Here is a 15825-nt window from a genome sequence, read left to right as displayed (position 1 = left end):
TTTGAAGTCATATACATGAGCAAAAATTTGGGTAAATGAACAGATTGGCTGATTGGCTGTTATAGTTATTAGATGCATTGCAGGATGTATACGGATTGTTATAGTCAAATGTACATCCTGACACTCTGTTTGTTTCCATGTGCAGCTGCCGGCAGACTTCAGCAGATTACACCTGGCAGACGGGATTCACCCGCAGGTGACACACGTTTCCTCCAGCCACTCAGGATGTAGCATCACCAGTGATTCTGGGAGCAGCAGCCTGTCGGACATTTACCAGGTGACAACACCATTCCCTGCTAGACACCTTGTCTTTGGGTAATGTAGGAGTAGCAGCTTTGTGACACATGCCATCAAAATGCGACATACTTAATGCTCTGAGCTGACAGCATTTGACAGTTTTTACTGGTTTATGCCTCTAGGACTAATGCAGCTAGGACTAATAGAGGAATAGTTTACCAAAGGAAAAAGAGTAAACATTTCTTGGCTCTCATGTTGTTTTGTGTAACCCGAAATGAGAATTTTTGAGTAGGCAGGCAGACACATGAATAACAGAACGTGCAATTTCTCACTAAGTGCACAGTGATACATAGTTCATAGTATCCAAGTCAGTTAAAAATCACAGTAAAAGCTCTTTATTTAGAGTTTTCTGAGGCTTTGTCAGAAACTGAACTGAATGTTTTTGTAAAAAAAAGTCTCTTATGCTCACCAAGGCTGCATTTTGTTTAATCAAAAATACAGTAAAACAGTAATATTGTGAAATCTAATTGCAGTTTAAAATAACTGTTAAACTGTTTTCCATTTCAATATATTTTGAGATGTAATTAATTCCTGTGTTGGCAATGCTGAATTTTCAGCATCATTACTCCAGTCTTTAGTGTCACATGATCCTTCAGAAATCATACTAATCTGATTTGATGCTCAAGAAACATTTTATTATCATCAATGTTGAAAACAGACATGCTGCTTAATATTTTTTGTGGAAAAAGTTTTTTTTTTTTTTTTCAAGATTCTTTGATAAATAGAAAGTTCAAAAGAACAGCATTTATGTGAAATAGAAATCATTTGTAACTTTATAAATGTCTTTAATCTCACTTTTGTTTAGGATCAATTTAATGCATCCTTGCTGAGTGAAAGTATTCATTTATTTAAAAAAATATACATATATGTGACCCTAGACCACAAAACCATAAGTCGCACAGGTATATTTGTAGCAATAGCCAACAATACATTGTATGGGTCAAAATTATCGATTTTTCTTTTATGCCAAAAATATATATATAGTATATTAAGTAAAGATCATGCTCCATGAAGATATTTTGTAAAATTCCTACCGTAAATATATCAAAAATGTATTTTTGTGAATGGATGTGCATTGCTAAGGACTTCGTTTGGACAACTTTAAAGGCGATTTTCTCAATATTTAGATTTTTTTTTTTTTTTTTTTTTTTTTTTTTTTTTTTTTGCACCCTCAGATTCCAGATTTTCAAATAGTTGTATCTCAGCCAAATATTGTCCTATCCTAACAAACCATACATCAATGGAAAGCTTATTCCATTCAAAAATATGATACTTATGACTGGTTTTGTGGTCCATGGTCACATATATTGATTTTTTTTTTAATTATTATTATTTTTGGGTGAACTATTTCTTTAATGATTGTGCAAATTTCATCCCTCATTCATTTATTTCATTTACATTTTATTCATTTGGCAGATGCTTTTATCCAAATCTTCTTACAGTGCATTCAAGGTACATATTTTATCAGTATGCATGTTCCATGGTAAACATTTGTCACTATAACTAAACCTGAACCAATGACCTGTGAAACTGAGCCAATGAGATTAAAACAGAAGAACCCCATTTGCCTTTTACATATTTGTGTCAGTCTATAAAATGTCTGTTTTCCTCCATTAATCTTATTAATTGTGTTTGGCTTGGTATTTGCCTGGAAGTTTAATTGATTTCCTTGTGTGATGTGTTTGCGGATGTTTTTGCGGCGGGCTGTGTGCAAAGGTGTATGGGAGATAATTCAGTTTATGCAGTGTCCACGATCCTGGCCTGGTGGCCATCTGTTATAGGCTAATTAACAGCTGGACGGTGTCCTTGTGAAAAAGAGGTTGTGATCTCCCTGCTCTACACCCCACTTTACTACAATGCTCCTCACCTCTCCATGTGATCCACGTCTCATAAAACAAGAGCAAGCTGTATGAAATGTTGCCAATATAAAATGGATTTCCAACTCTAAATTCTGATTGGATGAGCAGCGTTTGAAGCTGAAACTGCACCTTCTTTTATTCATGTGTCTGCCTGGCAGCCATAAACAGGCTACAGTTAAGCTAATTAATTGCTGTATAGCACTATATTACTTAATGTAAAAACTGTACATTATCATTAAAACATTTTATTATTTATTATAATTATTTATTATCTATTATAACATTAGTGTCTATTATCATATTGCCATTTTATAAAAGCAACAAGCCACAAAAGGTGGTGCATCATGCCTAAGAACATCCCATCACTGTGGCAAAATTACAGCAATGCACAATGCAAGACTTTCAGAAATGTATGCTAATTTTCCCTCAATTTGAATTGATTATTTTGATCAAATCACAATAATAGACAATAGAAGAAGCATTTTCACTAGTGGTGAGACTTTTGGACCCCAAGCATCTTAAAATACTTCAGGCCTCTATTGTCAAGAGTAATGGCCCATATCCTCAATGTGGCTGTCAAAACGGTCACTTTTTTTTTTTTAATACATTTGAATAAATAATGATGCAGGTTCTTCAGGGAGGCTTGAAAGCATTGATCCAAGAATAGCCCTGCTAAAAAATTAATGTTCCCTTCACGCTCATCTTAGCCGCCCAAACAGCGCTATGGATCGCACCAGCCATGGCATTTTGAAAAATAAATCGGTCCTTTCACCAGCCACAATGTATTAACAGCCCATATGTTTGTCTTTCCTGATTAGTTCCTAAATGGTTTTCATAAGAGAAGCCAGCTTGACTCTTGCTTAGTCTGCATCAGTGGTGGTGTTTGATTTGCATCTCGTCAGTACAGTAGGAAAACTGATTGGACGACCCCAACGTAGTTGGTTTGACTTGAGTGCATTCAGTTTCAGAGCGAGTCATCAACCTAACCATGTCTGGATGGATATGTGTTGTAATGTAAATCCCAAAAGGTTCAGTTAATGGGCGACTGCTTAGTATATTGATTTTAAGATCTTGAAACAGCATTAATCAACAGTCATTGTTACCTTTCTTCAACAAGATTGCTGTTGTTTAAGCACGTAGATATCCAGTCGCCATGCACCAGTGGCTAAATGCCTAGAGAATGCATATTTAATTCATAGTTGAGAGTAGGGAATTACTCGGGTTTCCTGCAAATTGATGGATATAGCATTTGAGATTGTCTGTCATTGTAAATACTGCTCATTCATAGATCTCTGCTCATGTTTTAACAGTCTGAGCTTCTGGATAATTGTATGCCACAGGGTTATCGAGCATCTGTGAGCTCATGGAGCTTTTCTTGAGGACCTTAAAGGAAACATTCTCCCAATATTCATTTACTCACCATCATGCCGTTCCAGACCTGTATGACCTTGTTACATTGAACACAAGGAGAAATTATCTTTTTTATTCAATTGCATTGAGCCATTAAGCCTTAAAAAAGGATATAAAACAACCATAAAAGTGGGACTTGTGTGTCTCTGAGGCATTACAATAGTTTATTTTATTTTATTTATTTATTTTTCCAGGAACAGATTTAAATTAAGTTATTCACTTGAATTGTAATTGATAATCACCTCAAGTGAGCTGTTAACCGCTGTGACCAGATCATTGAGTCAGTGATTTGAAGTTCAGAACCATATCAGTCCAATATGGAAGTTATTTATTCAGAAGTTCATAAAACAAAATCAGATTCAGGAAAAAAAAAAAAAAAAAAAAAAATATATATATATATATATATATATATAATGTTCAAGAATACGAGATCACCACTTTTGTATTCTGGTGAATAAAGAAAGTCATACAGGTTTGGAACGGCATGAGGGTGTAATTGATGACAAAATTGTTATTTTTAGGTTATCTGTTCCCACAAGTTGTGTTGACCATCTTAAGAGGGATGCTATTGGATAGATATAGCCCTCTTTTTTTTTTTTTTTAATATTAGTCCATTTTGCCACCTGTCACCGACATCCTCCCCCACTCCCCTGTCTCCACCCTCAAAAAGAGCCCAGCCTCACATCGCCCCGCCCCATTCGCCCTCTGAGTGGCTGCTTTCAGCACAGTCTGAATATTTGATGAGTAATGCAGGTCATTTAAGTCAAAATGACATGCGTTTGTGTGAGCCCAGATCGAGGGGCTTAAAAAATTAAAAGTGGCTGGAAGACCGAGCTCTAAAGATGCGGCTGGGACCCGGCTTCTGCAAGCAGTTGGTCAAGGCGACATTGTGGGCAGTTACAGGCAGGAATAGAGCATCGCTGGGAATCCTCGGTCAGGTGAGAGCGAATCAGGCTTGGTTGTGACAGGAGATTGTGGCGTACACGACAGGATGGGTCTTTCTTTTGTTGCCTACCTTCTAAGGTTGGGCCATGTGCTGTTGGAGTAATGGGTTGTATTTTCTCAAACAAGGATTTCAAACATCTCTCTCTCTCTGTCAAGTATCAGAAAATATTGTTGTTGTTACCTGTGCTTGGTTATGTGGTTTGTTAGTTGCTGCCTTAGAATTTTTTTTTTTGTCTCTAGGGTTGCTGCTAGACATGTCCTTTTGACATTTCCTTTTGATTATGAATTAATGGAAAATGACTTGGTTTTCTTTAATCTTTTTTTTTTCCAATTTCAGATGCTTTTGAAATCAGTTTAGTTACTGATGTTAGGGCAGTGATCAGTTTCAGTGTTCAGGATAAATGTATTAATTTAGCAGAAACTCCACAGTGACTTACAGATCTAAAACAAACAAATAAAAAGTCCAAAATACTTTATTATGATTGACTGAAGTTTTCTTACACATAGGCCACCGAGAGTGAGCCCGGCGACATGGACCTCAGCGGCCTGCCCGAGACGGCCGTTGACTCCGAGGAGGATGACGATGAGGAAGATATTGAACGTGCCTCAGATCCCCTCATGAGTCGAGACATCGTCCGAGACTGTCTGGAGAAAGACCCCATGGACCGAACGGATGATGACATAGGTGAGCGATTCCCATATAATCTTGAAAAACGTTGGCAAAGATCCTTTACTAGAACATAATGCAAACACTAGAAGTGGAGATTCTTGGAAGCAATGAAATAATTTGCCAGGAGAAGAAGGCAACAAAAGGTCGGAGAGACTACAAAAGGAAAAGCATGAGGGGGAGATGTGTTGTTTTTTTGTAGGTCACCCTCTCAGTCGAGTCTCTTGGAGCACATTAAAATTTGATTGGCTGAGCTGCATCTACAGCTACGCTTCAGTGGTGCCGTGCCAAGCACAGGTCATCGAGTACCCAGACAGGCCATGAGCACGGAGCAAAATCTCTTGTCTTTTCTCTTCTTGTTCTCAATTGAATCACTCAGGGCTTTGGGCAGCCCTGTCACACTAGCTAAAACCAGATACTTGATTTAGTTGGTCTGTCAAGCATGGAAGGAATAACTATTAACTTGCTATAGAAAAACTATTATCTTGCTGGCCAGTTCCATTTATTCGTATTGATTGTTAAATAATGATTATATTGGAATGAATGGACACAAGAGGTTTAATGAACCATGTTCTGTGCAACAAAATGACGAGCACACTGGCTAGGCTGTCAAAAAGAGACAGGAAAACTTGTCAAAAAATGGAAATGGGTGTTTCTCTAACAATGAGTACTTTTGGCACTGTAGACTGTAAGACAATTAACTCTCTTAAAACACACATTTCACATTCTCACTAACTGATTTAATTTGTCCACTAACAATATTCAACAGTGTATATACGTAAATAACAGGGGGGAAAAATTATCCATCAGGTCATTATTTCCATCACAGTGTCATTTCTGCCACATCTCAAATGATGTGTTGTATTTAATAACATTCTGCAGTGAAAATCACATTAAGCATTATTGGAATAAAATGTCAGGCTCTATTTTATTCTTATACACATTATACACATTTAATTATCTTAAAATGTATTTGTTTTCTTTTCACAAATTTTATCTCAAGCTCTTCACTGACACTGTTGTCAACTATATCAACTTTTGATTAAATCAATGGAAATGACAGCAACTGAGGGGCAGTTCTAATATGTCTAAAATTTGATAATTAAAGAAATAATTTTCATGCACTATATTTAAATGCTTTATTTTACTCTTAGTCTTGATCATCATGCTGCAGTTTTTAAAAATCAGTGCTATTTTTATTATGAATTTTCAAATTTTAAGATTGAACATCCAGTAGAGTAAAACAATACAGTCTATACATAAAACCATGGGCACCACTGTGGCACCCTTACTGGCCAGGGTCCTTAGTTAGAATCGTCTAATCTTCCCCCCTGTTCCCCCCAAAATTCAAACATTTCAAAGGTATCAAAAATTGTCCAAGACATGGATCAGTATATAGTTTCTATGACAGTTTTATTTTGACCTCCATATAATAAAAAAGAAAAAGAAAAAATGTGCTAGTTTTTATAAAAATCAACCCCTGGGAAGTGTCCATAGTTGAAGAAACTACTGTCAGTTCTTTGTCACTGTGGAAATGGATTTTGTCGTGTATAATATGTCCTGTATATTGCATAGCAGGATTAGCCGGTTTTCAGAAATAGCTTCATATTAATAATGCATTCAATGCTTGGTTGCTGTTATTTTTATAGCCATGGAAAGAATGTTTTCCGTTCTCCATGTGGGAAGAACAAACTGCATCTGATAAGAGAGAACAAATATCAATGAAAGACTTTCAGAGACTCTCATGTATCCTACTTAGTCTTAATTGTATCTTTCACTTCTTATTTCTCACTCTGTTTCTTCAGAGCAACTGTTGGAGTTCATGCACCAGCTTCCGGCCTTTGCCAACATGACCATGTCCGTCAGGAGGGAGCTTTGTGCTGTCATGGTGTTTGCTGTGGTGGAACGGGCCGGCACAATCGTCCTTAATGATGGCGAAGAGGTCGGTCACACTTACCATGACATGACCCAGTGGCATTAGCCTTTCTGCTCTTACATGAAGCATCAATTTAACCTTTAATCGATATGTGTGGCCTAGTATGTGTAGTACATACCCTGCACTTTTTCCTATATCGATAGCTGTTAGCGTAGCTTTTCACACTAATCCCATTTTAGTTCTTTCTTTAACGTTAATCCTGTCACTTTTTTTTCTTTTTCTTTTTTTGAAGTTATGTCGTCATTTTTAAAATTTCACCAGCTTTCACTTCAGTCTCGTGCTAATCTTGATTCTGTGGAATCGCTTACATGTACTGTCATCCCCCCCTTTCGTCACAACCAATCAGCCATTTAGCTTCTGCACTGTTAAACCTGAATGGATGCCAGCATTCAACATCTTGAGATTACAAGATGCCCGCGGTACAGCGGGAATCACTTATCTCCTTATCTCAGTATTGACATGCCAAAAAGAGCCATTTTCCCCCCTAATGCATCTATATAATTGAAAGCAGGACAGAGCTTGAGGCTCATACAGTTCATTGTGATGACATGTTCTTTGCTGTTATAAATCCTCAAAACAAAAAAAGCAGCAGCACATACCTAAGTTCCTGTGCACAAGCTTTGTATTTCACCACAAAGGTTTATGTTACGTATTGCAACCTGAAAATGATTTAAATTGTAATATCACATTAAATGCTTGTGTCTTACTGTTAACTTTGCATTGTACCTTTGTTGTAGCTGGACTCATGGTCTGTGATTCTGAATGGCTCAGTGGAGGTGACGCACCCAGATGGCCGGACGGAAATCCTGTGCATGGGCAACAGCTTTGGTGTGTCCCCCACCATGGAGAAAGAGTACATGAAGGGGGTGATGAAGACCAAGGTGGATGACTGCCAGGTGAATCAAACAATACTACAAAAAAAAAAAAAAGAAGAAGAATGTCTCTTATCCCCGCCCAAACTATTTTAACTGTTTGTAATGACTCATTTACTGCAGAAGTGATGTGGCTCTGTCCATTCATTAAGCATAAGAATAATAGAGGTGATTAGTGAAAAATTAGAAATAATGAAATCTTGTCTCTGTTTCAGTGCACTGGTTTAATTATCATGGGGAAATCATTTGAATATACTGCTGCATCGTAAAACTGATTTACTTTCCCCTCACGGTTTGTGTCTTCTTGCTCACTCTTGCTTTCTCTGTCAGTTTGTTTGCATAGCACAGCAAGATTACTGCTGTATCCTTAACCAAGTAGAGAAAAATATGCAGAAGGTGGAAGAAGAGGGTGAGATTGTGATGGTGAAGGAACACCGTGAGCTTGACCGCACAGGCACCAGAAAAGGACACATTGTCATCAAGGTGAGAACCCAACTTATAATGTGTGACAAGTTTGTTTTTTTTTCATACCCAGAGGTAAAGAAATGTTCAGAAATGTAGCTTAAGTGACAAAAAAGGCTATCCTGACTAGAGAATTGTAATTTTTTTATAATCATTTTCCTAGAACGGATGTTACCTGTCATGAGGTCCGTTAATAGCTCACATAAGCTTAAGGATTTAATACTTATACCAGTGTTTCCTGCACCTCTATTTTGTGGCACTTCTGCAAAAGGAAATGATATTTTATTCTAGTTGTGAGTTTGCAGTCTGAATTGTGTCCAATGAGATGAGCCAAGTTGTGCCACGCTGCAAAAACTGTTCTATAGGAAACGTTGACTTGCACTCTCGATTGACATGGCATTTGCCCTGATTTACACAGATGCATTGAACATAGCCATTTATTGATTCCTAAACATGGAAATATGCTTAGCACAGTAGAGGCATACAGTATATGGACTGAATATCAAATATATTTTACAAGTCCAATACCTCAACGATGGGAGCTGAGGGAAATTTGCCCAACAACAATGAAACTGAATAGTTCTTCTGGCCAACTACAAATCAGAGCCAAAATTTAAAATGCATTGCTTTGGCATCTTTTAAAGAGTATATTTGGTTTTTACAGGGCACACCGGAGCGTCTTACCATGCACCTTGTAGAAGAGCACTCAGTGGTCGACCCCACCTACATCGAGGACTTCCTGCTTACCTACCGCACCTTCCTGCCAAGCCCCATGGTGGTGGGCAAGAAACTGTTGGAGTGGTTCCATGACCCCAGCCTCAGGGACAAGGTACATAGACACACTTATTCAAGCATTCAAATCAATCAGTTCTCGATTGAATGATTAGTAACCTCACATTTCATCAGGTTACACGGGTAGTCTTGCTGTGGGTGAACAATCACTTCAACGATTTTGAGGGCGACCCCGCAATGACACATTTTCTTGAGGAGTTCGAGTACAATCTGGAGAGAGAGGTCAGTTGTGTGCAATAAAACCTTAAATTCCTTGGTGATCTTCAGCTTTGTGGCCGTGTTGACTGTAAAAATCTCATGTAATGCCTCTCTTTGAACCAGAAAATGTGTGGGCACCTAAGACTGTTAAACATAGCATGTGCTGCCAAAGCTAAACTGCGGGTGGTGACCCTGACAAAACCCTCGAGGGAAGCCCCCCTGGCCTTCACCCTGCTGGGGGGTTCAGAGAAGGGCTTTCGCATTTTCATTGACAGCGTGGAGCCAGGCAGCAAAGCTGCAGAGGCCGGCCTTAAAAGAGGAGATCAGGTAATGTCACACCAGCACTATGCAGGATCTGAAGTAAGCTACAGAAATAGTTGTTAAATTGACACCGTAATAGCAACTTGCTGTGGCATTAGGAGCAGTAATAGCAGTGTGGGACTGGAAGTGGAAAACATTGTGTGAGAGCATTTGTAATTGGCATTGTCAACCGGTGAAAGCAGAGTTAGTCACAGCACTGAGAGCATACTGCCCTAAATCATAAAGAAGAAAAGCAAAAACCTCATCTTATGATTTTGTTTCCATTCAGCCTGTCTTTCAAACATAAAAGCACATAAGTTTCAGCCCCTCAACTTGTTCTGTAGTCTGAATCTGTCTGCCACACTTCTTCCCTCCTTCACACAAGTGGAAAATGTGATTTCAGATTAATTGAGTATGTCACACTGTTTCTTTTTGCCCTTTACTCTATGTGGTATTTTGCTCATAAAGCTGTTTAATGAGTTGCTATCTATTTGCCCTCCGAACTACAAGAAGAATGTTGATTGATCTGAATGCTAATCAGATTCACCGTTTTGAGATTATTGATAATAACTGTGTCCGCTTAGCCAATTAAAAGATGTGGTAGTTCCCCCTTGTATCAGTTAACAGCTTTGACAATGGATAAACAATTTGTTTAAATTTTGAGTAAATATTGTTTAGAATAAGTTTTCATTTAATTTCTTTTTGTGTAATTGGTAACAAGGGAACACACACCAATAATAATAATCATGGAGAACATGAGGCTTGTAAACTGACGTCCATGGTCACCATTTTACAAAAACAAAACTTTCTATGACAAAATCAACAAGTGTGCATTTTCAAAAACTAAAAAGTGGGCATAAAAAAGAGAAAAGAAATAATTTCCATCAGAATTTCCTGTGCTTATATATATATATATATATATATATATATATATATATATATATATATATATATATATATATATATAATATATGAATTTTGTGAACCTTTTTGCTGTTATTAAATTGTGTTATGTAACGTATCAGTATTAGAATCTGCCATCAGCTATCATGCTCTCTAGATATCAGTAGATATTGGTCAGTAAAACCCATATTGATTGGCTGCTAATGTGAACGTGGACCTGTACTTGTTTGTGTGTGTCATTGGTGTCAGTTTGAATGAATGAATGAATGAATGAATAAATGAATGAATGAATGAAAAAGGTCCTTTCGCATTAAAAATAAGCAACACTGAATAAGAGTCACTCAGCATACCTCACCTCACTGAGATGATTTTATTAAGTGACGTATATTGCCACAAACTGCTCTCTGGAAAGTGTACTAAAATTTTAGAACATTATGTTTTATGTGTATTTATCAACTGGCCCAGCTGCAATGTTGATTGAGACCTTGGATTTCCATTTTGTTCCCCAGATACTAGAGGTAAATGGGCAAAACTTTGAAAATGTGCCGCTATCCAAAGCCAACGAGATTCTCAAAAACAACACGCACCTGTCCATTACTGTGAAAACCAATCTCTTAGGTAAGTTACACTGGCTGAAATTACCACAGCTGCACAGTCATTTAGACCCAAAACACGCTTTATCCAAAACTTGCCAGTTAGCTCTCCTTCCTTTTGCAGTAGGGGAAAATGTAGTTGTAGTTGCTTTTGACTATTTGTTTTTTGAAAATGTTAGATGACATTGTTAAATCTCTATCTTTGTGCTGTGTTCTCTACTCTCAGTGTTTAAGGAGCTACTGGCCAGACCTGAACAGGACCAGGAGCAAGAACAGGAGGAGGAGCCAGACAGGAAAAACGGGGCACCTCACATCCCTAAAATCGGGGACATTAAGAAAGCCAGTCGTTACTCCATCCCTGACCTGGCTGTGGATGTTGAGCAGGTCATGGGTCTTGAGAAAGCTAGTAAGAAAGCCAAGGCCAACACCGTAGGTGGCAGAAACAAGCTGAAGAAGATCTTCGACAAGACACTGACCAGTATTCTTCCACCCAAACCTTACAAGTAAGATGAGCTTGATGTATGAAAGCTCTATTGGCAATTTGGTCCACCGCAGTGTATAACTCTTCTGGTTTGTTCACAGTGATGTTGGGGTGGGACAGTCCCAGGATGACAGCATTGTAGGGCTAAAGCAGTCAAAGCAGATCCCTCCTGCTCTTCCTGTCAGTGGAAACCTTTCATCAAGCAACCCTGACCTGCTGCAGTCACACCATCGCATACTCGACTTCAACAACCAACCTGGTAAGACGCTTTATGTGGTTTTACAAAGTAGGATATGTTATTGCATCAACATCCTTGTTGGTTCTGGAACAACATTCTTATCAACCACTGAGATGTTAGGGTTAGAGTTTGGCTGTGGCTTTAGGTTGGGCTTAAGGGGTGAAGAGCATTCAACAATCATTTCCCTAGGGATAGGATTTAGCCAATAATCATTTGATCCAGGAATTTATCCATCTAGGTTTGACAACCTTCTTATGAGTGAACAGACTTTGAGTCAGTAAATAAAGACAGTTGAGATCTTTGCCAGAATAGTTTAAATATATTCGTGTGATATCTTACCTTGCACTTTCCTTGAGGGCATCTACAGAACCCTTCAAAGAAGTTTAATCTCAGTACATGCATATTTAATAAGATGTTCATGCTGTCCTGAATGTCCTCTTTCAGAAGCAGTACCTATAAGTAAGTATTTGATCTTGCCCCGTCAGAGGTTCCTTAACTTTCATTTTTCTAATCACAATCATCTTCAGTGAACTTGTCTGGTCAATTTTGACAATGATTTTGCTATCCAAAGTTCTTTATGCTGCACGGTTTGGTGGGATTCAATCAGGTCTTAATCTGTGAACACATTGCATTTGGTGGGATTTATCAAAATTCTTTAGTTAATTGATTCTTTTTCACTGATTCATGCCGCTTTCACACTAGAGGTTTTGTTGATTGACCTTGAAAGTTGATTTGTTTGCTTGGTGTGAAGGTGTCTTCTGAACATGCATATGCGCCAAGAAAACTGTACAATTTATAAAAGAAGTTTTTGATGATGGGTTAATGTTAAACAAAGTCAGGTAAGTGGTTGATGTACAGATAATGTATAAATTGATTACATTGTAGACATTCAGAAGTGGATCAGTTCTTGACTGTCCACAAATCTAGTTAAGATTCGGACTCACTCAAACATACCAAGTGTGAAAGCGACATATGTTCATTGGTAATGTAAAATGATCATGGGAAATGCATAATAAGTGGACTTCCATCCAGATAAAGACTTGATGCTAGTAATTTCTCTGTTCTTTAGACATGTCAGACCAGGTATTGCGAGTGTTCAAGGCAGACCAGCAAAGTCGGTACATCATGATTGGGAAGGACACCACAGCAAAAGAAGTCGTAGCTCAGGCCATCCGAGAGTTTGCCTTGACTGCTGCAGCTGAAGCCTATTCGTTGTGCGAGGTGTCAGTCACTCCTGAGGGCGTTATCAAGCAGCGGCGACTTCCTGAACAACTCTCCAAACTAGCCGACAGGATCCAGCTGAGTGGCAGGTGCTGCCTTAGAGCCCTTATGGCCATTATGTACAATTTCTGAAATATTTCTGTTTCAGAGGCAAATCACTTAAGACACTTGTTGACCTCTCCATTTAACATGCAGGTACTACCTGAAAAGCAACATGGAGACAGAGACACTGTGCTCAGATGAAGATGCCCAGGAACTACTACGGGAGAGCCAGATCAGCCTGCTGCAACTCAGCACGGTGGAAGTGGCGACCCAGCTTTCCATGCGCGCCTTCGAGTTGTTCTGTGCCATCGAGCCCACCGAGTACATTGATGACCTGTTTAAGCTGAAAACTCGCCTAACTGGGCCCCCCAGTCTCAAGCTCTTTGAGGAAGCCATCAATCGGGAGACCTTCTGGGTGGCCACAGAAGTGGTGCGTGAGCCCAACCAGCTCAAACGCATGAAGATCATCAAGCACTTCATTAAAATTGCACTGCATTGCCGCGAGTGCAAGAACTTCAACTCCATGTTTGCCATCATCAGGTAAAATGAGACTTAAGTTCAAGAGTAAAAAATGTAGGGTTAAATTGAAGACCCTTTTTGGTGTCCCAAATAACAATGGCGTTGTGCATCTTTTCCAGTGGTCTGAATTTGGCACCGGTGTCCAGGCTGAGAGGCACATGGGAGAAGTTGCCCAGTAAATATGAGAAGCTGTTTAGTGATCTTCAAGACCTATTTGATCCCTCCAGGAATATGGCAAAGTACCGGAACCTTCTTAACAGCCAGAACCTGCAGCCACCCATAATCCCACTCTTCCCTGTAATCAAGAAGGATCTCACCTTCCTGCATGAAGGTACGATAGTTCTCACTGATGTAGGTGAGGACATATATAGTATCCACGTTTGTTTATTATTGAACATCTCTTAGTTTTGGGAATTTTTCAGTAATAGTAAACAAAGATTGTGTCAGGTAGATAAAATAGCTTTATATTCTATGAAAAGCACCTACAACTCTGCATAGCTTTTGAGGTTTGTTTCTAATTAGGACTATTTCTGTTTGATCTTTATAGTTTGTGCGGTGCATTTAATGTAAGGATTACAAAGAGGCTGTTACTGAAGGATGTTTATTTCACATGCAAACATGGTTTGTAGTACAAGAGTGTAAATGATATGATATGAGCCCTTTCTTTATTGCTGACTCTAGGGAATGACTCGAAGGTTGACGGTTTGGTGAACTTTGAGAAGCTGCGGATGATTGCTAAAGAAATCAGACATGTAGGCCGGATGGCAGCTGTAAACATGGACCCTGCTCTGATGTTCAGAACCAGGTGAGTGCTTTCCTGATCTGACTGCTGCAATGACTTCTTTGCCTTTCTTTCAGGCTGGACTCTTCACACCACTGAGTAGCTTTTAGTGCACACTTACTGCGATGTGTACAGCTCTCACCTCACGCTTCCACGCACAGGCTTTTACTAAGGTTTTTTGCAACGTTGAAGTGTTTGTGATGTTTACGTACAAGAGAGTCAAACCATTGTGTATGTTTCTCTTTGTCTGCATTATTGTCAGAGAAGTTACTGTCTCTCTTGGTCTCTGATGCACCTCAACCTGGTACCCTTGGTCTGTTTCTCCTCATCTAAGTGTGTCTCCCTCTCTTTCTCTCATGGGCTTTCTCTCTCCCCCATTTCTCTCTTCGTCCACCCTCTCTGCCCCACACTTCACTATTCATGGCTCTCCCTTACAGGAAGAAGAAATGGAGGAGTTTAGGGTGAGTATGGTGAACTCTCACCTTTGGCCTCATGTGTGCCCCCTCCTTTAATTTGGGCTGGCTCCTCACCATCCTTTATTTTTTCTTTTTCTGGTTCATTTGAGAATGCTTCTGCTCTGACGGATCCCATCCAAGCATTTGACTACCATCACTTTTGCTACTCAGGGTCATTGAATAAACTCACCTCATTCTAAAACACATCCTAATGTTTCTGTTGTATTATTGCCATCGATTTTGAATGTTTCACAAACATGACCCTACCAGTATGCATGAATTTATTTACAGTTGTTTGGTTCCAGCTCATTTATTAATTTGATGTCCCATGATCCATTTTTAGCAAAAGTGATTTAACGTGCCCCTTCCAGCTAAACTACTTAACATAGCTGCACGTCTTCTACTAAGTATTTGCAGTCTTGTGACTTTTTTTTTTTTTTTTTATTATTATTTTCCTTAGTTTAAACTAAATTTATTATTTTTTAAATAGTGACTAAGATTGCGTATGGATGCAAACCCTGTCTTTTATAAGTACTAAGTTCTAAGTGTGTTAAATGCTTTTTCCTATTCTAGCTTAATATACAAAGACCTAAATTATGCTAGTGGTGCAGAAATAATGCACTTCACCTTTAAAGCTGCAGTGCAGTCCGTAACTTTTTTTTTTTTTTTGGTAAAAAAATGATCCAAAATCAATTTTTGAGCAAGTACATAACCAGCCAGTGTTCAAAACTACCTCTTTACCTTAGCCCGATTCACAATGGTAAGCTTGTAATAATCTTATTCGAGAGGTACTGGTAGGTTTCCGCGGGAAATTCGAGCATGTAGCTGTTCATCTTTGCGTCATTACGTCACGT

The 15825-nt window shown here is 38.7% G+C and overlaps 1 protein-coding gene across 10 annotated transcripts in view; it reads left to right on the top strand.

Annotated features, from left to right (window-relative positions):
* The window catches only part of rapgef2b (Rap guanine nucleotide exchange factor 2b), a 120339-nt gene that overhangs the window by 91721 nt on the left and 12793 nt on the right, over nt 1-15825 (top strand). For 6 of the 10 annotated variants that reach the window (XM_051918343.1, XM_051918338.1, XM_051918342.1 and 3 more), the window contains 17 exons: nt 146-277; nt 5019-5196; nt 6984-7120; nt 7852-8010; nt 8317-8469; nt 9113-9277; nt 9355-9462; nt 9562-9765; nt 11151-11259; nt 11461-11737; nt 11817-11974; nt 12398-12412; nt 13023-13263; nt 13370-13756; nt 13855-14066; nt 14417-14540; nt 14954-14977. In XM_051918343.1, coding sequence (XP_051774303.1) covers nt 146-277; nt 5019-5196; nt 6984-7120; nt 7852-8010; nt 8317-8469; nt 9113-9277; nt 9355-9462; nt 9562-9765; nt 11151-11259; nt 11461-11737; nt 11817-11974; nt 12398-12412; nt 13023-13263; nt 13370-13756; nt 13855-14066; nt 14417-14540; nt 14954-14977 — 2783 coding nt within the window. The remainder of the gene's footprint in view (nt 1-145; nt 278-5018; nt 5197-6983; nt 7121-7851; nt 8011-8316; nt 8470-9112; nt 9278-9354; nt 9463-9561; nt 9766-11150; nt 11260-11460; nt 11738-11816; nt 11975-12397; nt 12413-13022; nt 13264-13369; nt 13757-13854; nt 14067-14416; nt 14541-14953; nt 14978-15825) is intronic. The other 4 variants (XM_051918337.1, XM_051918340.1, XM_051918339.1 and 1 more) reach the window with 3 other exon arrangements.

The sequence above is a fragment of the Ctenopharyngodon idella genome, chromosome 14, assembly GCF_019924925.1.
Source record: "Ctenopharyngodon idella isolate HZGC_01 chromosome 14, HZGC01, whole genome shotgun sequence".
Taxonomy (NCBI): Eukaryota; Metazoa; Chordata; class Actinopteri; order Cypriniformes; family Xenocyprididae; genus Ctenopharyngodon; species Ctenopharyngodon idella.
Note: the sequence above shows the minus strand (reverse complement) of the source record. Positions and strands in the feature narration are given on the sequence as shown.